At 40.3% G+C, this 22,951-nt stretch overlaps 1 protein-coding gene across 1 annotated transcript; it reads left to right on the forward strand.

Annotated features, from left to right (window-relative positions):
• Positions 1-4,717: 4,717 nt before the first annotated feature.
• On the forward strand, positions 4,718-12,828 carry LOC128708991 (uncharacterized). The gene is made up of 3 exons (XM_053803973.1): positions 4,718-4,729; positions 12,236-12,479; positions 12,566-12,828. The coding sequence occupies exons 1-3, from the start codon at positions 4,718-4,720 to the stop codon at positions 12,826-12,828; spliced, it is 519 nt and encodes a 172-aa protein (XP_053659948.1).
• The last annotated feature ends 10,123 nt before the right edge of the window (positions 12,829-22,951 follow it).

A 22,951-nucleotide genomic window follows, 5' to 3' on the forward strand; every position in this document is an offset into this window, starting at 1 on the left:
TGGGGGAAGCTAAACCTCATTACACATGGTTGATCTCTTCCAAAAAGTGCAGCCCGAAACTCAATTTATTAGCAAGTGTCAACAGCTGATAAAGTGTCGATATTATTCGTACCTGTACACAATCACCCATTATTGCGTCACGATTCACGGGATGCATTTGATTTGTGGCCTAACCGGCACAAAGCTACTACGTCCCGGAACCATGCAATTCCCAGTACAGTGCTTTCTATCGTTCTGAACCCGCGCAGCAGGAAGTATAACAAATGCATTGTTATGATTTTCATAGGGTTTCGTTGATGCACCTGTTATGCGTGAATCGGCGCCAAGCAGTCCCAAATGCACTGGCACAGTGCAATCGACACACGTACAAACGCTGGAGCGTGAATGGCGAATTATCATGAAATTTGCGAATTATCTCGTGCCTTGCTTCAAAGCTCTCTTGTACCCAGCTGATCAGACTGTACGACGATTTTCTCGTTTCCGATAGCACAACCCTATTTGCCATAAATAAGCGGTTCTGCTCCCCTGGAATTCATTTTGGCACCTTGTCGTTGTTTTAACAGGTAACGTGCGATTTATTCTCCCGCTTTGAAATCAGTTCTTCCACCCCGGAATGACGGGGTGAGTGTGTATGTACGTATGTACGCGTTGGAGATGGTTCGAGCCTATTGTTTCCGCATGCAGTGCATTCGAGGCACAAATCAGCATAATTATGTCAAGCCTTTTATTGGAGCGACGTCTAGCGAACTTTACAAACACGGGCGCCTATGTGCATACAGTTCCAGAGGCGCCATCCAGCAAAAATGACCGGGTGACTAGAGGTGTGCAGTTCCTGCTGTTGGGTTTTTCAGGATCGAGCTTCGGCTTTCGCTTTTGCAAGGGAGTGTATTCAGTGAGTGGTTTGGGACACTGCATGCTAAAAGCACCCATTGCAGTGGTGTGCCATTGCAGTCCTTGGAGAATGAGGGTTCCATGTGCATATTATTACCTGATTTACGGCTAATTAAGTTCTGACAGGGTTCAGTTCAGTTGAATGAGCGAAACAGAGGTTGGCATTTGGTGCTCGGGTGTGATCAAATAGGCGTGTATTTCTGAATGGTATACGTCCCTTTTATCAATGCACTTTGTAACGAAATATTCGGCAGTTTAGGTACGCAGTGACCCATTTGTCACCGAGGCGTATAGATAACGGACCCGGTAGGGAGCACTAAAGCGGAATCTTGATTAACGAAAGGATTTTCCTTACTGAAGTGTAACGCGAAGTTGTGTGTTGTACGTGACATTACTTTCACACATTTTAGGCTTTAGATCAGACATGTCATGCATGTGGGTCGCGGGAAATTTTTAAAGGAATTTTAGGCGTCTGGATGAATCAGAATATTTTTTATGCAAGCTAGGTACCAATCCAGCTAGTACTTCTTGTATATTTATCAAATAACTTGCAGAATTAGTTATCTTATGCAAAAATTGTATTTTTCTCATTGGAACTGGAATGTAAATAAAATATTGGAAAATGTGATTCGTGTGTGACAAACACGAAAAAAATTAGTTTCGGCATTTATTTTTTTAAAATATTTTTTTTATTGTATTTCGGGCTTAAAAGTGATTAATTTATTTGCAAAAACCACTGTAAACAGATGTCCTTGTAGAAAGGTGACTTGGACGGTTAAATCTGTTTAACTGGCGGAACAGCCAAAGTCGCTATATAAGTTTTTTTGTATTAGTATTATACAAAAAAGCTTTACTCTGTTTGGTTGACATGTACAACAATTTATTGTAATTCTTGAAATAAACGCATAAATATTAATCTTGAATGTGCTTCGTAACGTAGTACCATTTTTTGCGCGTGTTTAACGACCCCCTGATGTTTAGGGAAAAAAGTTATTTTTTCTAATTTTACTCAATGAACCCCAATGAACGCGGATATTCGGGATACGCAGATTTCACGGGCACGCATTTACCGCGTATCTCGGGTATCGACTGTACGTGCAAATCTTCTCTGAAAATACCATAATAGACAGTTCGAAGCGTCAATCAAAGTCCCTACTAAACCAGAACGGTTTGCCACTAGAAAATAAAATCGAAATTGTAATTGCAGGGACCAAAACAGTGGCATACAGCCGTTCTTCTTGAATAACGTGGTATTAGTCACCGTAGCATTAATAACAGGTGCAATTTAAACAGCATACTTTGCTCTAAATGTGGGATGGTGGTTATTCATAAAGTTTTACACATAAACACTATAAAAGATCATGGCAACAATTTTAATGGACTAAGGTTAAGTAATCAAAAGTTACAAACATGACCAATGGTACAGCCGCTTCGTTTGCTCCTAGTATAGCGAGGGAGATGTCTAGGCTATAAAATAAATGTGCATAATCCATATCGGAACATAAAAATGGGAACAACAAATAAAATAATTCTTATTTTACTAACAATGATAAAAACGCAACAGCTTGAAGGTTTACTGTGTGCTCACGCTAAGCCATTATTTAAGAAACAAAGCAATAGATTTATAGTGTTATTTGCTACGCTTTCATACCCTCGGTGTGATAATGACCCGGTGTGATAATCATAAGCTCATACGGTAGTTAGAGTTGATCTCGTGCCAATGAAATCGTGAATTTAACTTTTGGTTCCCAGCCAACTCATTCCACGAGATGCTGGTAAGGTTGTTGGGTTTTGTATGAAATCGCCCAGGTCTACGATCATTGGCCGTGTCTGTTTTGGTAGGCAGACTGAGAACTGGTGATGCAATGGATCTAATATCTAATACCGGTGAACAGTGCTTGCAGGCAGATGTGTTTTTTTTGGGTAATTATTGCTTATGAGTTGCGTGAAGGCTGATTGGAAAATCTGTTCATAAAAAATGAGACACTATCGTGATTCTGCTTAATCTTCGTTTTCTTTGTTGATAGTACTATACGAATGATGAATCGGGGTAATTTAAGTAATGATTGCTGAGTAAAACCCCGGAAAGAAAGCTGTTTATAGACTGCTTGATAACCTTTATTGAACGTTCCTTCTAACCAGACCAACATTGGTTGCGAAGAGAAAAAACAGAAAGACATAGTGTTAAACCTGGGAAAGCATCGGTAACTTTGCAAGCTTTTGAGCTTCCGGTCAACATTGAGGGATCAAAACGATATTTGAAAGCGAGGTTCATTATTGCTAGCGCTACTGATTGTTTCAAAGCTTTTCGCGAAGGCGTTTAGCTTGTTCAAACGTTGTTTCCCAGGTTTTGAGCACATGCACCAGCACACTCCTACGGTGTGAGCTGCATCCAAGGGTAAATTACCGTTGGTAACGTTGTGACGTACATCATGAGTTTTAGAAACAACAATTGGGCAAAAAATAAACAATTGGGCTCAAAGTTGTAAATTTTGTGTAAAACTTAAGATGCCCATAACATATATTCAGCATCACCATTTGATTCAAGGGAATTCTATTTGATTTAAATGAACGAGGTATACAATTAAAAATTAATCGTTTTGAAGAAACATACTGCTCGAGCTTTTAAACAAATTATTCAATTCTATTTGGTATAGCAAAATGCGTTCGCTCAGGTTCGACAGAAAACAAAAATGTATTAGTCATGATGTATAAAATTTATCTTATGAATAAACCTTATCAATTTGTCTTAAATTGAACTGGTCGCATAATGTCATTTAAAACCACAAACCAATATTTTAGACATAGGTATCGATTAGATACGCGTAAAACATTTTTATCAAGCGTTTTGTGTCCAGTAGCGCCAAGAAATAGCAGGTCTTAAGTGGTCTACTTAAGGTTTTTGTGTCGTTAAAAAAGAAAAATGTAGTAAGGATTGACTCTTTGAAAACTGATTAAAAAAACAAGTCTAGTAAGCCAGTCACGGCAGGTATGATCTAATGGGTCGTTACGCCAAGAAGAAGACCATGGCCATGGTGGTTTTTCTTGAATATAAGAAAGTATAACATTCATCAGTTAAGTTTAAAATTTTTCTTGATTATTTCGTCAATACCGGTAATTGAAATGTAAATATGCATGTAAACATTATGTGCGAATTGTGTTTAAGCTCATGCATAAAGATGCAATGTACCATATTGCCATGTAGTCTTATAAAAAGCTGTTGAAAAAGTTGGATGAAATTATGCACTTCCAGGTTATAACGGTTGTATTATCCAGGTTGTAAGGAAGAATATGCCTGTTCCGCAGCGTTTACTGTACGAAGAAGCAATATATTCATTTAGAAAGGAATTGATTCTACGTTGCTGATGAGTCAGAATGGAACACTATAGGCCACTGAGATAACATAGCAGAAAATCTACTGAGCTTACTCGTCTTACTGTAAATACTACCGACAGTGCCCTACCAACACCTGCAGTGCATCGCGTGCGGTGGGAAAGGCGTCATGTTGCATAATTACCATTTTCATCTGTTTACCCTTTCCATTAGACTCACCGGCCACCACCCCAGATGGCCATACCCACTGCATCCTACCAAAGCATGCATGACCTCCTCCCAGTTCAAGGCGTACAGTGTTGGCCTCCCATCGGTTACTCCAGTGTGGGTTTGGCGTGGGTGTATAAATATAAGAGAATGCCAGACGCAACGAAGCAGTAAGTTCCTATCGTTCGGTGAATTCTCCCCCAAATCGGGTGTGTCAGTGGCAGAGAAGTGCATTCTCAAATTGCATCGCAAAACGAAACTGTAAAAAAATCAAACCATCAACAAGATGAAAGTGCTGGTGAGTAGCCTCTAAAGAGTCACCAATCCCAGTCGGAATGTCCTGCGAAGGACAAAGAATGCGAACGCGTAAAAACTGCACGGTCGTTGGTTCTGTTACCACTTTTGCTGGTGTTAAATTACACTTCTTTACGGGGTTTCGCGTGCGCACACTTTCTGTAAACAGTGAGTGATTCTGTGGGTTCTTGGGAGCGGCAGCCCAAGGCTGCACCAGTGTTTGGTGAGGTGAAAATTAACTTGCAAGAAGAAGAAAAAAATGCTGAACATTTCGGGCGATGCTGGTGATTGTTTTGGTGCTTGCATTGGATGCATAAAAACTGCAATGAAGTGTGTTTTGTTGCGAAAATGCTAATGAGCACAGTAAACAATCATGTTGATAATAGTGAAAACCATAAGAACTATTTGGTACGGCACTAGGGAAACGATCGTTGAAGAGCATCACCATCTCTACGCGATGAATCGAACCGTGGAGTTGAGATTATAAAATAACGACGCATAGTAGAGCCTGAAAGATGCTTGTTCGGTTTTTACAGTGAAGGTAATAGAACGGGTTTCAGTGGAGCTATTTTAGTACGGTGGAACTAGTTCCCGAAACGCTTTAGATGCGTCGGAACTTGACGAGTTTAAGCGTCTAAAATTTATACTGAGAAAGAAGTGTAATGTTGCGTTTGTTTTCTTTACTGTATTTAATCTGCTGTGTCAGAACCTTCGTTTTTGCACTAGTTCTTTGTTATGTTAGACAGGCAAGGACGCCTTGGCTGGAGTAACAATAAATTATCAAATAGGACGTACGAAAGAGTCCTACGTACGCAGTAGAAAAGTTCATGTACTTTTTGGCCAGACTCGGGTAAGTGTTGTTTATGCGAGTTTTGGCGAGTAAAACTTTAATTGGCACAGTTTGGCGCATAGCTTGCCGAGTGTCACTCTTCACACGAAGTAGCAGCCAAAGACGTAGGGATTTTGGGTTGTTTTTTGTTTTTGTATTCTATTTTATCAGTGCAGTACCAACGAATAAAAGTTGTTGCTTGTGGCTGAAAGCGACAGTACGTAGATTGAAGAAGGAGCAGTTCATTCATTCGATTTACTTATTTTCGGTGGATGCATAAAGTAGTTTGAAACTATTTCGGAAAGTTTTCACTTTTGAATGACAATGGGGAGTTTGCCGACTTGTTGAATGGATTGTCTGGGATACGAATTAACACAGAATGAATAATTTACATTGTGTTTGAGGCCGTGTTATGGTAGCGGTGCCGTTTTTCACACGGCAAGACCGATCCAAAATCGTAACCGGACTAATCTTCCGTACGCTGTGTTAACTATCCAGCTACCAGTGAATTAAGTCAAAGAAAGATACAAATGACAGACCTAGACCTCTTGAGGTTGCTGTGCCGAAAAAAAAGAAGGAGTTGAAAGTTTAATTAGAAGGCTGAAATATAACAATGAAAAGAACTCGTATTAAAGTTAGCTCAATTTGCTGCGAAATTGTGTAATTTTTCAATTTATGACTAATTTGCTATCCCCACATGAACAAGAAAATTGATAAATTTTCCATATTTGTTTTTATTACATCTCTATTAAACAGTTCTTCCAACCAAAAAACTTTAAATCTTTAAACTAATTTTATATGATACAAAAAAGCGATGAGTTTGTTTGGCACTCGTTAAATCGATACGAATTTGATTTTCAGTTTTCGGTACCCGGCTAGAAGTGACAATCTTGGTTTGTGAGCTTGACAATCTTCCAACTCGGTCGTTTGCCGTAGCAGTCGGGGATGGTTTATTTGATTTTAATCTTCTTTTACGATCACGCACAAAAAAGTCATGACGACAGAGACACAGAGATAGGAAAAAAGGAAAAAGTCGGCAAAAGGTGCAGAAAGGGTTCCATGGTCGTACGAAAAATGTATTACAACAATCGAATAAAGCACGCAGAAAAAATACCACAAAAATGTAGCACAAAAACCAAGGAAGGAAAAATAGAACAGAAAGCAAAAAAGTAAAAAAAAAACACTACTCACAACAAATCCGTTAACTTCTACAAATAAAAAGTGCTTTCGAATCATGGGAAATCCCATCGGCATAGGTACAAAATTGATGGTTTTCCCAGTTCGTAGGAGTAGACAAACCCCGATACGAAAGCAGATGAGTAAACGAAAGAGATAAAAACCAGCAAATCAAACCCGAAACGAAACGAAATCGTACAGCGGCATAGTAATAAGTAGCTGATCTTATCCTTATTTTCCTTTTTTTTGTGTACGAGCATGTTGTCACACCCGACGCCGTGTGCACTTTTTCGCGCCTGATCGATAATGAACCTGTCGAGTGGAACCTACTTTGGATGGGAAAAGTTAATGAAAGTTACCGTCGTCCCTTGGTTTTTTTGGAGAAGCAAGAAAAAAACGGATTAAAAGCCAGTCGAGCTTTTAATGCTGGTGCGAATCCTTTCCTCCTAACCGCATGTTTGAGCTGGTTGGGATAAAAGGGAAAGGAAATGAGAAACTACTGATTGCCGGTACCGAAATGAGGGCCAACACTAACGCCTGAAAAAAAAGAATGGTTCGTTCAGTATTAGGGTCCACTAAAAACGGAAGATGGATGCTGTGGCATTCGCGGGACTTCCGGGCAGGAGACAGAGTGTGGTACAGTGGGAAGATAGTCAAACCGTAACATCGAAAAGGTTTTTCCGTGTCTGGGGAGGCTTTCGAGCCGGGTTCTTCGCTTCAGACTGGGCAACGCTTCGTCGCCATTTTTTTATGCTCTCCTACAAACTGGAGGATTCTGGGTGTTTTTATGCTAGTTGAAAACAAGACCGTGGTTACTGCAATCGTGTTAGAGAGGAGAGCGAGAGAAAAGGATGAAAGTGGATTTGAAAAATAATCAGTAAAAAAGCGATACAAAAAAGCATCAGACGACCCTGGACAACTGAGTTGGAACGCCTTTTTTTATGGGTTCTCGAATGTGTACGATTCGTAGGAAAGTTTAACACCCTACCAAAACGAATGAGGTGTGCATGATCATGGCAGCTTCATAGAGGGGTTTTAATATAGATTTTTAACGTTCGATTCAAGTGAGTGGTTTGTGGAAAAGGGTGACTTATGCTTTTGCCATGCAGTGAGAGGATAAAGTTTCATAGAAAAGGCGTACTGATGTCTGTGAGTAAAGTTAATTGATCGTGGATCGATTTGCAACTAAATAATTAATTTGTTTGTAATTGTAATACAAGAACTCCATTATCCAGATAAAGGAAATTGTTCGCTGCAAGAAAGGATAACTAAATTAGTTTTCAAACCGAAACAGCAATAGCTTCAAACTGTTACCGTTCTGTTAGGGTAAACCAAATAATCACCAAGTATCGCGTCTCATTCGCTCGGCTGTCGCTTAATTCCACACCTGGGATAAAAGTAATCACGAAACATTCGTAGAACTTTAGCACTGTTTATTCTAGTTCCACTTGCCCCAAGAGGGTAAATGCTAGTCGAGGGTTTAGCAACATCATCACCTGGACCGGGACGATCATCACGTGGTTCACTATCGTTGCAATCACGACCGAGCCGAGCTATCGTGAGTGCACTTGTGGGGTAAAGTTGTGTCGTAGAATTCCGACAAAGTTTTTACGGTATGTTGGCGCATACAAGACACCCGGAAACGCTGACCAAAGACAACGAACGGTACCGAGCGGGTGTGCGGGCTGTTGTTAGAATGTGGAAAGGTGAGATAGTTCTCCGCACATATGTTCCGAAACATTGAAGACTGCGAGTTGCTAATGAATATCTACTGACGTACGCCGTGCCTGGAGTTCCTTCGGATGCAGTGTTGGTCGGTGTTGAAGTGCCGCTGCCATTATCGGTGCTAGCTGACGCTGATTCTGAAACTTCATTAGATGCGGCGGACGGATGGACGGAAAGTTTGTTCTGCTTCTAGCGAAGGAGCGAGTCTCGCAAGCGTGCTGCGGCAACTTGGCAAACGATTTCGTGAGTGTTGCAGCCGGGTAACCTATTGGGAGGAAAAGTTTGGCACCACCAATCGCGGTAGCGCTTGTAACGGATCATCCGGATGTTGTGTTGGCGCCGTTGACATCGCAGCTGGTGTTGTAACTTTTAGGATGCAGAAGACGAAACCGAAGAAACCCGGTGGTCAAAGGGTTGAAGAATGAGAGCATGATATTCGTAAGGAAAAAATAAGAAAGTGGTATGGAATGTTTTTTTAAGTTACAGTCTGGAAGCATTGTGTATCAGCTTTGAGTAACCGAAACGTACAAGACTTTCAATGCACAAGTATAAAAAATACACGTTTGGCGTATGGTTGATACTTGAGGTGCTGAGCGGTAGCAAATTAGAAGACAAGAAAGCACAATCTTTTAGAACAGTTTGTAAAGAGCATACTACACATGAACGATATAAAACATAAGATACAACATATTTATTTGTTCCCTTGAAAATGTTGCAATCTCAGAAACAGCGCGTGCAACTTTTGCCATCTTTTCTGAAGCCCAACCATGAATTCCCGTTCACGCTCGAGATGATAAACACGAAAAGGCTCATCAAGCTTTGGCCTGTTTGTTGTAAGTCGTCGTTGCTGCAAAGGAGGCAATGCTTATTACAGGTTTCATCGTACTTTCAAACCCGAGCACAGAGTCGGCAGTTCTGCGTTCTATTACGGTCTTCCCTTTAGCATCAATTAATGTCCGTTTTTGTGTGCTTAGAGGGTGTGTGTTTTGCATTCTTGGGAACTCATTAACTTAGAACAGCTCGAAAGTGAACCGACCTGACGCTGAAGTCAACCATGTTGTTGCCTCACTGGTTCGCATGTGTTTTTTATTGCTACCTTGCGCTTCTCACTCGTGGTAAGTTGGAAAAACAGAAACCAGATTCAGGCCAAAATCAATCATTCAATCAACTGGACGCGAACAGAACGTTGTAAGTTTGGCCAGCACACGGTATTCCGTCGCAATGCGACTTGTTCGGAGTTGGTAAGAGCACCCTTCCGACGAAAAAGCGCTTCAGCCGAGCAAACTGCATGTAGCTTGCGGTTCAATACGGTAGCTTCGCTGCAGCTCATCCTTCCAGACCAGACCGAAACAAAAACGAGGAAAATCGTTTATCAGTACTCACTGGTAGCGAGAGAGTGGTCGTTTTCTGGCAGGTAAAAAGACCGTTACGCCGGTAGCTAATGTGTGCTGTTACTTCCGATGCACCAGCTCATGCAGACGAACCGTTCTGCTGGATTGGAACATTGATTAAAATTTCATTTCGCCGTCGTGATTTTCGGCCCAAATCCCAGCTGAGCGGGGACCGTACGGTGGATGCTATTCGTTGATCAGTAGCTGACCGGGCAGCAACCGCGTCCTGAGTTTATTGGCTGCGACGGTAACCGCAAACCTGCTAGCGAGAGGTTCCGGTCCAATTTATGGCGGGACTCTCAATGGGACGGTCGTCCCGGAGTCACCAATAAAGCGTTCATTATGGCGCTGTATCTGCACGTTTTGTGGATGCTTTTATACGAAAACGGGTCGAACGCTGCCAGACGATCCGGCGAGACAAAAGCGTTGACAAATGTTTGCGATGGACAGCAGAGCAAAGGCAATCGCGATGGTAGCAAAGCAATTTGATGAGATTGATTTTGAAATCATTTGGATTTTGTACTTTATTGATAGTGTTTGTAATACAAGCTACAATTTATTGCGCTTGCGTGTAAATGTACGTACTTATGTTTTTTACGTATGCTTCACATGGTATTTTTTGGTTGTGTAGAAATGTAGCAATAATATATATTTAGTCTATTTACATTTTTTTAAAAATAAATAGCAGTATTTTGTTACATTTTTTAACAATATTGTTGTGATTACTTTGCATTATGTGCTTTGCGTACAGTAAGTTGTCCTTAGCAATGAGTCAAATTTGATCCATGAAAATCGGCAGACATATGCCCTCACTTTTTTATATTTAATGTATTAAGAAAATAAGTTTACAATAACATTAGAATTGTAAAAATATTATTAATGTTTAGTACTTATTAAATAATTCGTCCACTTAGAACGGTTTAACGAGGATCATGAACTTAGAATAAACGCAAAGGACTTTTAAATAGGGACATAGACATCATAAAACGAACTGAGATGAACATTGGTTGAATCGCCTAATCATGGCTTTAAGTGGGGCGTTAGTACCGTACACTCTGTTAGCGCGAGGCTCGTGCAACATTTGTCGGTGTCTAGATACCGATCGTGGGACAGCAAACGAAATGCTACATACTAGTGACGGATCATCTATGGTTCCTAGTAGTAGTCCTGTAATAAATATAACCTGAGCCCTATTGCGCCTGACTTCTAAAGTTTCTATGAGCATAAGATGGTAACGATGTTTGTAGGGTGGTAGCAAGGATCCGTCTGCCCAACCTAACTCCATATTATGGTGTTGAATATCGCCTACAATATATTCTCTCTTATTATACTACACGATCGTCTTGTCCCATTCGTAAAAGATCCATGTGGCCGATCATGAAGATGAGCAGCAACTGCGATGTGCTGTACTGTACTGGATACGCAATAAGCTTTTATAATCTCGGCCAAACTTACTAGACTAGTACGAGTTACAATGACCAACGCCACATGCCAGATGATGGTTAATGTAAGAAGGGCTAGCTTATTTACTCTTCAATCTAGCGCTAGAGAGGGCCATCCCGGACTCAGAGGTGGAAACTTTGGGGCTTTTAATGACATGCCGCCAGAGCAACTATTCGCTAGAGGGTTGGTTGCCAACCGGTTGTTCTTCATTCTGAAAAAGCTTTTCTACTCAAAACACTGGTCACAATTATTTTTATAGTAAAAGTACTCACATATCGTTGAGACGCATTCGAGAGGAAGATGCTGAAAATGTTCTTTTCATATTTTTTCTAGCCTCATGGCCATGTTGTTATAATTGTATTTCAAATTATTTTTTTATTTTAAAGAATTATTTTTTTCTTTTTCATTCTTAAATTTTTAAACTTTTTAAAATTTTAAAGTTTTTCAACTTTTATTATTTGTTACCTGAATGTTTTTGTTTCCTTGCTACGGGGAATCGGTCCGGAAGTGATTTTGGTTCGTTCCGTTCGTGTGAAGACTGGCGCCACTCCAGATTTGTGTTTAAACAAGACCAAATCCTTTTTTCTATTGTCATTTCCTATGAATGAGACGCAACTATACGCTTAGCCTTCAAGTGAATTTCTGTGTGCTTGATCTTCAACCATGAATATTATAAATTTGAAAAAATTGGAGAATTGAACTAAGAAATTAAAAAAAAAAGAGTTTTGCAGCATGAAGTATTAAAATCATTTTATGAGCAAAATCAAATATGAGTAAAATCATATTTTTATCATTTCAATATCAAATGGGCCATAAAGGTAATAAGTCCAGATTTGAGGCAAAAACAGACCTGTTGTTAGGTCATATATTACTATACAACTCTGACGATCTCTGTATTCTACATATCTTATGTATCTATCCATAATGCTTATTTATTGTTTCACAGGTATGCATGATTTTGGTGGCGTCCGTGTTTGATGTCATTCTAAGTGCTCCCCTGGATGGGCTGCAGCAAACGGTGGCAGTTGATGGTGGAGAAAAACGGCAGGATAAGCGTGGCATTGGACTTGCGTACACCGGGCTATCTGGCTTTGGTGGTTATGATACATCGCTCGGGTTGGCTGGTTATCCTGCCACCGCGTACATCACACCGACTGTAATCAAATCAACGTACACCGTTCCAGCGGCAGGTAAGGGAAACGGTGGAGGTTAAAAAAGTGTTTCGATAGTATTGTGATAACTTGTTTAATCTTTTCCGTTCGTTCTACGCACGCAGCCACGTACCATACGGCAGCCTACGATGCAGCCCATAGTAAGTTCGCCTATGGTGGATTTTATCCAGCCAGCTACGGTGCGTTCAGTACGGGAGGATACGGTGCATTCGCAGCTCCGGCCAGCTATAGCAAGATCGTTCACCCTGCCACTAGCACATACACTAAGGTCATCCAAACTTATCCGTCAGCGACGCTGGTAGCGGCGGGAACACCGGCAGTTACAGGCTACACTGGTGTGGGCAGTCTTGGGGGATACGTTTACTAGCCAGTGAGTGAAAATGGAGCAGGAGTGATTGGAACGTCGTGGGCAAGTCGGGAATGGAGTCTTTCATTGATTTGATATGGAAATAAAATGACACCCAAAGTGGATCTGGTTCATTATCGTTTTATTTCAAATTCTGGAAACGTTATAGTTTTACAAGATTTGGGAAGATTTCGGTTTGTATGCCGGTTATGATCACGTGTGGAAATTTGAAAATCATTACAACCATTTACCCTTTCCGTGGTGTACAATTTGCGTAAAATAAACGATGTGTATGATTCACTATTTACAAATCCATTTGATATCAAATAAACGACCTATTCATTCAAATCATACTGCATAGAGAAATTGCATGGGATGTCACATTCACTACCTATTGGATATCGCTTGTGCCGGTAGGGTAATTATGTTACCCGCTGTTGCATGCAGATGTCGATATGACGTCCGCAAATCAACCCGGCTGCACTCTAATTAAGCTTAAATCCGAAACCAATCACAGGATGCAATACATTGCCGACAGCCAACCGCAAGGACAAGTATCCATCAAACTAACACGTCTTACCATAATTAATCAGCTCTCATATTGGCGGGTGTTCGTTATCCCGCCAGAAGCACCGTACAGAAGATGCCATCGTTCCGTCTGCCGACGGAACGCTACCTGCGGTCCGGAATGCCGGTGTTGCGTGAAATGATGAGGATAAAAATATCCAATTCGCACATCTGCACCGCGTCTTCCGTGCAGGGTTGGTAATTATAGTTGCCATCTGTCGGTGCGGAATATCATCTGATCGGCACACGGTTCACGGAAGCTGATGCCTTCCATTAGCCGGGGAAATTATTGAACGTAAAAAATAGTATCTCTCTCTATGTATCCCTTTCAAGGTAAACACACTGTTCCGCTTTTACCGGAAATGGCATTTGGACAGAGCACTTTGCCACCAATTACAGAGCGTGGCGGTCAGTAGAGCTATGATTTCTCAGATCCGGAATGGTTTCATTTCGCACCTCATGGCCACGGCTAGGGTTGTTACTCACAAACGTTACGGTCTCTTCATAAATCGTGCGCAATACCGTGCCTTGTGAGATGTTGGAATACCCAGCCGCAAACATACATAACGCACGAATGATCAATTTCGGAAAATGATTAATGTGATTCGAGACATATGATGGGTTTGCTTCTGGCACCAGGTATGTCGATGAAGTAGCACTTGATATCACTCTTTGAAATACTAATTTAATAGAAATACCTGAACAATTTCAGCTAGATCGGTTCAGTAGATTGCTATTTATCACCTGGAGTGGAACGGGGGAACAGCTAATGCATGTTTTGTGCCGGTCCTATCGTATGAAACTGGCCGCGCCACAATATTTACCACCGTCATCAAAAGAGAGTAATAATCATTGAGATTGTTTGTGCAAAACGTATCCAACCAGAAGACCAGCGTCTTCATCTGATTATGCAAGCGAACATAATCTGCATATCATCCCGAAAAAAACATGATAAATATTTTCTCTCAAGATGGATAGTCTTCTTTTTGCAAGAAAGTATCTTAAAAACTTTAGAATTTTCATATACATGTATTTTCATAAAGGATTATTTTAAAAAGCAGTGGAATTTTGGATGGTTTCTATACTTTCTGTTGCGTTCATAAGGGGCGGCCCTATGATGTATCTGGTAGCGGCGCAGCTCTTCACACGACAGGATCGGTCCAAATTCCACCCGCAACAATATTTCGTACACAGTACTGATTTTCTAGTCTTTGCCATATGCCATATACGCCACATATGCCCTAGACCTTTTGAGTTTTTTGTGCCGGTAAAGTAGAAGATTACATACATAAACATAAATGCGCGAAAACCAAAATCTGAAAGAATCCCTATTCTTTCTATTAGCGTGGTCATTAATGCTCCTGAAACTGCTTTGATATAGGATTAGAACTTCTATATCCCAATTCTGAGAAACTTATACTTTACCGATACTTTACAAAACAGACATATTATCGCATCCTATCTATAATCGCGAATGGAATTTTGACTAAAATTTACCTTTGTATCACGTCATTTGTACTACATTTGCCCATCCTGCACGGTATTGATATAGCAAAAGATACAAAAAAAAACAGTATGCTCGTCTGTTGAAATTATCCATTATAATCATAAAGGAAGCAGAACGTTTCCGCACCACCAAATGCCAATGCGCGAGCATCAGGGACTCGAGGCGAACGGGCCGGAAACAGGTAGCATCAAAGTCACTTAAATAATTGGCATGATTTGGTTCAATTATCGTCCGTGGCGGTAATTATCAGCTTGTTTTACATTTTGCACGCTACCTGCCTTTTTCCCAGCGCTCTTAATCGCATTCTCTTTAACAGCTTCCAACCACAGAGACATGAAAAAATGTAAAAAAAACATCGCATAAGAACTGCGTACCAGATGGGTCTAAGATTAAAGAGATTGGAATTTCTTTACAGAAAAATGAAGAATTTTCATCACAAATTGGTGCTTTTTTTTCAACAGTAGTGTTTTGATGTTCAGCAGCAGACATACGGTGATCTGTTGGCTTTAATTAAATTTGTACTCGTTGGTGAGAGGAAGGATTACATTTTTTTCATGAATTTGGTCATGAGAATGGTCATACCAAGTATTTCCTTCTCATGAGAATGGTCATACCGTATATTTTGAAACGAAAAGATGAAAATTTTGAAGGCAAAATGTTATAAATATGGCAGGTAGTTTTAGCTTATGTGGTGGAATTTATTTCATTGGAATAACTTCATGTAGTACATTTTAAAGAAAATATTTTAAAATGATATTTTTATGGTAAAACAATATGTGTGGAATGCGAATTCTACAATTTTCACCCACAACAAACAGTTCGAATCGGGAATATTTAAAGCTGTGTTTCATGACAAGAATGTGTGTGTGAAAAAAAAGAACTTGGAAAAAATTTCCGCTACTTACACCGAGGGCTCGATTCTGTTCGATTTCGCTGCAGATGGTCCTGGGTTGTTTTTTCGCTATCCTTGCAGCGGAAATGGCCTGTTCGGCATCGGCCGTGTGATGGCAATTTGTCTTATTAAGTGTTCCATTTCCATTTCCGACGCATGGCGGAAGCGCCGGCTGGTACTCTCCACTGAACCGTGATGTAATGCGATGGTTGTGTTTTTGGATTCGTCGGGATCTTTCTCCATTCAGACACGCCACACGTTTGCTGTCTTTCTGCGTATCGTACTCGTCGTTCATGCCGACAGAAGAAGATTCAGCTCGCGGTGCCTTGGTTCGCTTTCGCTCTCAGACCGGTCCGTTCCCCATTTTCGACGAAGAATATCTAGCTTGCTTTGATGGAATGGGGTGGAGCACTAACGACACGACAACCACACAGGGCAAGATGCTGTAAAGTTGGGACAAGAAATGATGGACAGATCCAACAAATTTGAGCGCAATTGTTTATGCGCTGGAAAGTACTTTGAAGCACTAACTGAAACCATCCAAGCACTACATCGAGAAGCCTATACCACTGGGCCTACTCCAAGAAGGAGTCACATCAGCAGGCGGTGTCTTGTCTTGTTCGATCTAACAAAATGTTTTGTAGGCGTTGTCAGGGAGTGTTATCCTCGCCTCTGGTGTTTGTTGCTTCGTGTAAGGTCTCTGCTATCATAATGTGTTTTTTTTGTGTTTGCTCTGATTTGCCTTCGAAGGCACGTCATGGGCTGACTGTTGTCGGCTGTTTTTCAGCCACGCTCGATCACATCCTATAGCGATGGCTCGTAACTGCACAGATGAAGCCATCATAATGTACGCCGTACGGTAAGATGAAGGTGATTGATTGAGCAACAGTCAGAACGCGCAATGTTGCACTGTGCGCTTCTTTACTATCTGTTCGGTTTGGTCGCAAAGGACATGGCCGTTGCGTGTTTTCCAAGATGAAACAAACAGATTGCGTACGGCTTTGATCGCTTTTCATTGGGATGCAAATGCGTATTTAGTTTGTCGGTTACTTCGGACGTTGGCGAGCGGGTGGTAAACAAGAAAACCATGTACGAGTTCGAGGAACGGAATAAGAAAGCATTTACGGATGATTAATTTCATCACCTTTGCCATACGATTTCTCGCAATCCCCATCTCGTGCACTACGGGTTTCAATGTAGTCGTTGTATGAACACATCATATTTAATCAATATGCTGCAGAGCATCGTAATGAGAAGAAGATGCAACTTGAAATAATAATATCCGCACCGTTATAAGCCATCCTAATCTCCTTGAAACCTCTCCTCTCCTCAGAAAATCCTCTTGTGGTCATGGAAAATAAGATCATTGCAACTCCCAACTCCATGTATGTACTGGAGTTGTTGTACTTATGTCAGGTTGTTTAAATTATTAAACTATTGTGCACATATCTGTAATCCAAATTGGCATTAATTTCCAAATTCCAAATTGCCAAATTGACAGAATTCCAAATTGCAATAAAATCCAAACATACAGTGATTAGTTTGTTATCATTTGTGATATCATCCAATACTTGTAATAAGAAACGATGAAGTAATTTTGCAATTTTAGTTGTAGTTAGAAGTTGTGTTTGATGATACGGCTAAGAGCCTATGGGGATATTACCCATAGAGCTAACGTGTGATATTATAATGATGAGAAACGAAGCTGGTCAAGATAAAGCTAATTTTATTTCTATCGTAATGTTCATGAGTCCTGTGTGAGTTCCGTTTATGTGCTCGATTTACTTACGTTCACGCACTTTTAATGAGTAACAATGCTGCGGTCGCGTTTACTCTTCGTGTCACTACAAGCCGTTATAATTGTATTAAATAAAAAATAGAAATTTCGATTAATGTTCAAACCACTATAGCGGTTATGTTGTTCTAATTAATCGCATTTTTGAAATTGCATTATGCTCAAAACTTACCAGTTCACATAGATTCAAGAGTTATATAAGAACATTTTTAAAACATATGATAGGAAATGCAGTACTACGTTAAAAGCATCTAAGTGTAAAAATTGTCTAAGCCAAATAAAATCATGATCGAATCAAAACAATGTGAGAAGAATCTTCCCATTTTTCGTCAAAATCCTGTCACGCTTCAGTAAACTCTAACAATGGCGAACAGTCAAAACCCGGATCCGTCCAAAGCAGTCGCATTCGTGCGTATCGTAAGGCAACGAGTCGTTTCAAGCGGTAGCACACAACAGGTAAATCCTTGCCGAATTACAAAACAAAGGCTGGATTATTTGCAGTGTTTTGGAAAATCGCAAGTCAACTGTGACCGTAGTCTATTTCGAAACCAAGCGCTGTTGGCGGTACTTATCCTAAAATGTCGGAGAGATAATCAAAAGCATAATTAAACGTACAGACTTGGTCGAAAGTGAGGGTTGTCCTACTGTGGTTGAACAAAACTATAACTGAGTCGTCATAGCATTATGGTCATCAGGATCCAATAAACGCAACGAGACATTTCTTCGGTAGATGCAAAACTTTTGCGTGCGTCAGTTCTAAAGGTCGAAGTGCTGCAATGCTTCATGAGGAAAATTGTGAAAAGTTTCAGGGAAGAATTAAAACTACTGGGGCAGGTATGAATGGCTGTTGTTTAGGCGACCGATCCATTCTGTGCATTAGTCCATGAGGTTCAGCATTAAGTAGAAGTTGCTAGGAAATATTTTGCTGCTGTGCTTGCTTAGAGCTGTGTTGCTAGGGGCTTTTCGTGTAGAACCAGCTCGATTACAGTTACGGGAATTAGTAAAACGGGAAGCATAAATGGATAAGAGGAGTAAATAACGGCGAACGTGAAACATTAAGCTTCCGATGTGGCACATGCTGCGTTTTGTATGAAAATGGATTTAAGTTTATTTGAAGCAACATTAGCTTTTTGAAAGTGAGTTAGCAAAACTTGAAATTTAAATAGGACATTTTGCAGTTACTGCAGGTTGAGCAACATTCATAGAATGCGATCAATCGTTAAAACACTTACTTTGATCATTACGAACATAGAGTTATTGTGTAAAATTTCCCAGAAACGTATGTTACCAATCAAATGTGGAAAGACACGCAAACACAACAAAAGTCAATTAGCAACGAGTTCAGTGAAATTGTCATGAAGAGCAGAATAAAACAACAAATATCGTTTGAATTGGTTAATCAGTTGCAAGTTCTCCATCTTTCGGTGTCGTTGAAATAGCATTTAATTTAGTAAAATCAGGTGTTAAGTTGTTACCCTCCACAACGCGAAATGGAAAAGGAGCACTGCCTCAAATAGGAATTGACAAAAGAATACATTAATTACCTCCGGGTGTGGTCGGTACAGTGGAGAATGAAATTGGCGTTTGACGAAATATAGCTGGAAATTAATTATTCCCAAGTGTAGTCCATCCCCAAGTCCTTCCCCTGGAAAGTGTTCCCCGGGGGTGTTCCTTTTGGCAGGATCTATTGCAGTCGGGAGAATTGTTGAATGATAAGGTGATGGAAATGAGCGGAGAGAGTGAATATCGGGAAAATCAGCACAAAAGTCATTCTCACATCACCTGCTGGTCGACCCTGAGCATCGTATACTTCCTGTGTACTAAAGACGGTTCGTACTCAGAGCACGCAAAGTATCTCCGATTTGGCAGAGGGCACGGGATCCGGTAATGTTTCTCATCGAACCTCATTAGCAATAAATTAGCGCCCCCTGCCCTGGCCCATCCTACGTCACCGTACTCATTTCGAAGTTCTTAGAATTCACCGAGAGTGACGCGAGGATGCGTTGTGGGATGTGGTTTTGTGTTGGGAATTTTTGAAACGGGCTTCAGGAACTTCTGGGTCAAAGCTCGTCTGCAATGGCACAACGGTGTCCTGTCACTGGCAACGAAGAAGCCGAAACAAATTAATTAAAAATAATGTTATTTCATGGAATTTCGCTGGGGATAAAAACCACACTTGGCGATAAATTATGCTGATTTCGTGCAGATCGTTCCGAGGTTCCCATGGATGGATCGTTTCCGAATACTGGTCGTTGTAATAATAATTTATAACGTCCAAGTAGCAGCCGCTTTGTAATTGGCGTTTTGCTAGGGTTGAAGGTAGAGGAGACTGGCACAGGGAGATGATCTTTGGTGACTGATGTTTAGAAAGTGTCTATGAGTTTAGCGTTAAATGTGTTTGATTTTATAATGCATCGTTCATTATTTTTTTTGTATGAAAATTCATTTGAAATATGTTTCTTTGTCAATTTTACTGGAATATTTGCGGTTAAAAAGATACTGATGCATGACGATTTTATGCAAATCTACAGCAAACTACAGCAAATTAGTGTGTCAGCCAAACTCTAAAATTACTTTATTATTAATGTTTATTCATGTAAATTGTCCTGCTTTTAATCTTTTTATTCCTCCCATTGTGTATTTTATTTGTAACATTAAATGTTGTCCTAAACTATCCACTCCTAATATTGCGTGAGATGTAAAATGGATTCAATGAACGCAATTTACCGTTTCTCTTAAGTGAAACTGTCTTTGTATTACCGTCATAGTGGAATGTGACCCAAAACCGGTTGGAATCTGACCGGCAAATGGGTAAACATTTCACGTTGCGATATCCAGGACAATCCTATTTCAGCAGTAGCTGAAACTGAATGCAGCTTATAGGGAACAGGCGCGCGTGTTCCGTTTTCTGCCAGGCTTCATCCCAATTACACGTTACACATTGTAAAAGCGATGCAGGTCTGGTGCTAAGTAGGATTAAATTTTTGCCAAATTAAATATTTACGTTAATGGCGCACCGAAACATTTAGCCCTTGGAAGGTTGACGTTACTAGGGACGTTTTGAGGTTGAACTAGCGCTATCATCTCTACAGCAGCATCCATTTTTGGGATGCGACAGGAATGCCCCGGCGAAGGCACTGCGAAATGTGCGGTTGAATCTTAATTAGCAACATTTTATGAAATAAAGCTTGTTTTTATGTGTTGCTTTTATCGTGTGTTCGCTAGCCAAGGGGTTGTTAAAAACATGGCAAAGTGTACCGGTATGTTTTGCGTGTTTGAGCTTTGTTGACATCAAACAGAGACATACATGGTAACGTTTTGCATACTTCTAAAAGTTAGATAGCTTTTGGTAGACGAGCAGCATATGAAAAATAACGCATGACGTATTTTAATCAAGAATAAAGCGATTTAATTAAACCGGTTAGCGATTTTAATTCTTTTGGAATTAAAACGGATTTGAACTATCTGAAGCTCTGGAATAGATTTCTCAAACATCCAACGTGACCTTTACGAGTGAAATGGTGTAATAAATACAAGATAGATAAAATACACATGTTTCCTATGTATACGAGTTGTGAGCAACAACGCAGCGTTAGTGAACTATACTTTGATTATCTTCGCCTCATGCTTTGCCTTTTCTTGTTCATATTTTAAACACATTCGTATCATGCAATCATCGTGAGAAGTTAAGCCAATACCTGAAACTCCATCATCATCATAATTGTGCGCAGTTTGCACATCATTTGAGACAAACCATGGTTTTCACTGCGATAGGTGATGTGGCTCTTTTGCGAACGTAATCGCGTTGTACTAATTATTGTGTAACGAACAGCGTCGCCCGCATTCCAGCAAACGGGCCCATGTCACTTAAGCGCCAGGTCTTGATGAAGGGAAAGATACTCGAGATTGGGGCACGCAATATCGAAAGCACCCAACTCAATCGTAGAAAACCTTCGTGCGCACACGGCGGCAGTGGCAGTGAATTATGACATTTCGATAAGATTATTTAATAATGATGGCGTGGCGAAAAAGAAACCGGGGTTCACTGGTGAGGATCTCGTCTGTTGGTGGCCTGCCTGGTTTAGTAATGAAGGTAGAAGAATTTAATGAATTAATCACCTTGTTATGATTCGAGCTTGGTTAGGCATTAGCACTGAGCAGCATGAGGAACCGGTAAGCATTTGAAGTCGGTTGAGATCGTAAATTTCTTCTTCCTTTGCCAACGTCGCCACAAACATGTACTCATAATCCCTCGTGCTGTTTACCGCGATAATAGAGAGCATGACGCTGTGAATGATACTCTCCTTCCATACAGTAAAATGAAAAATTATGCATCAGCTGGAATTTACGCGAACTGCAGATGAGCGAAAAATATGATTCGGTGATTCTGAGATTTGGGGATCAATGGCTTAACATTCTTCAACATTTTGCACCGTTCTAGAAGAAACATAGTTTTATGATAATGAAAATATGTTAATTGTGATTGTTATTTTTTATGAGTTTTTTTTGGCTGGACTACAATTTTAAAAAACTATAGGTGTATACTGTACTATAGGTACGAACTGCATTATAATTTTAATATTTTGTTTTTTATAAATATGGTCTGCGACGGCCCGGGCGTTTCATGGTACCGGCGCAGATTCTCAATAAGATCGGCAACAAAATTTCATCCTGATTGTTGACTACTGCAAGAACTGAATGATAAAAAGTCTAGTAAACCAAATATTAAAAGAGAAAAGGCCAGCTTATGGTGCTAATGCCATAGTACTCATCGGACTCATAGAGCTAAGGCTTGTTTTGATAATTTCATCTAAATACACTCCACATTTGTAATGCATTATGCTGACTCGAAGATGTTCCTTTTCAAATCATTTATTGAGAATTGTATTGCATACATGTGTTCTCATGTGTGTATTTGGTGGAGGGAATTTTTGGAAATTGTTTTATCAAATAATGATCCACAGTAGACAGTTTCATCTTAGACAAGATGGCATTTATTTTGAAAGGGTCAAATGTGTGTTGCAAATGTTATGTCGATCTTTCAAAACATTGTGCAGAACAGTATAAAGCAATCAATTTGTATTTGTTGTAAAGGTAAACTTTTGGTCCGTTCCAAGTATGTTTCACAGCAGAGTGTAGCTACATAGAAACGACATAGATACAGCTTGTTGGTATAAAACTCTGAATCCCGTGTTTGTGTTTGGTCAATAGATCCTTAGAGCTTCATTCATACCGACGGACATGAAATTGTGTGTGCTGATGACAGTGACAGTCGTGTCAAAGGCGTTTGAGAAAGCAGACAAATAGTAATAGGCTCGGACAGGAATGAATAAAAAACCTGTTTCTTATCTTCTCGGACACCTAGCACAACGGGTCGGGTTGA

Source organism: Anopheles marshallii, chromosome 2 (assembly GCF_943734725.1).
Source record: "Anopheles marshallii chromosome 2, idAnoMarsDA_429_01, whole genome shotgun sequence".
Lineage (NCBI taxonomy): Eukaryota > Metazoa > Arthropoda > Insecta > Diptera > Culicidae > Anopheles > Anopheles marshallii.

Bases quoted from the DNA above. Each gene is read 5' to 3' on its own strand.
- LOC128708991 (XM_053803973.1), top strand. The intron at 12,480-12,565 runs GTAAGGGAAACG...CTACGCACGCAG, and splicing joins GTACACCGTTCCAGCGGCAG to CCACGTACCATACGGCAGCC.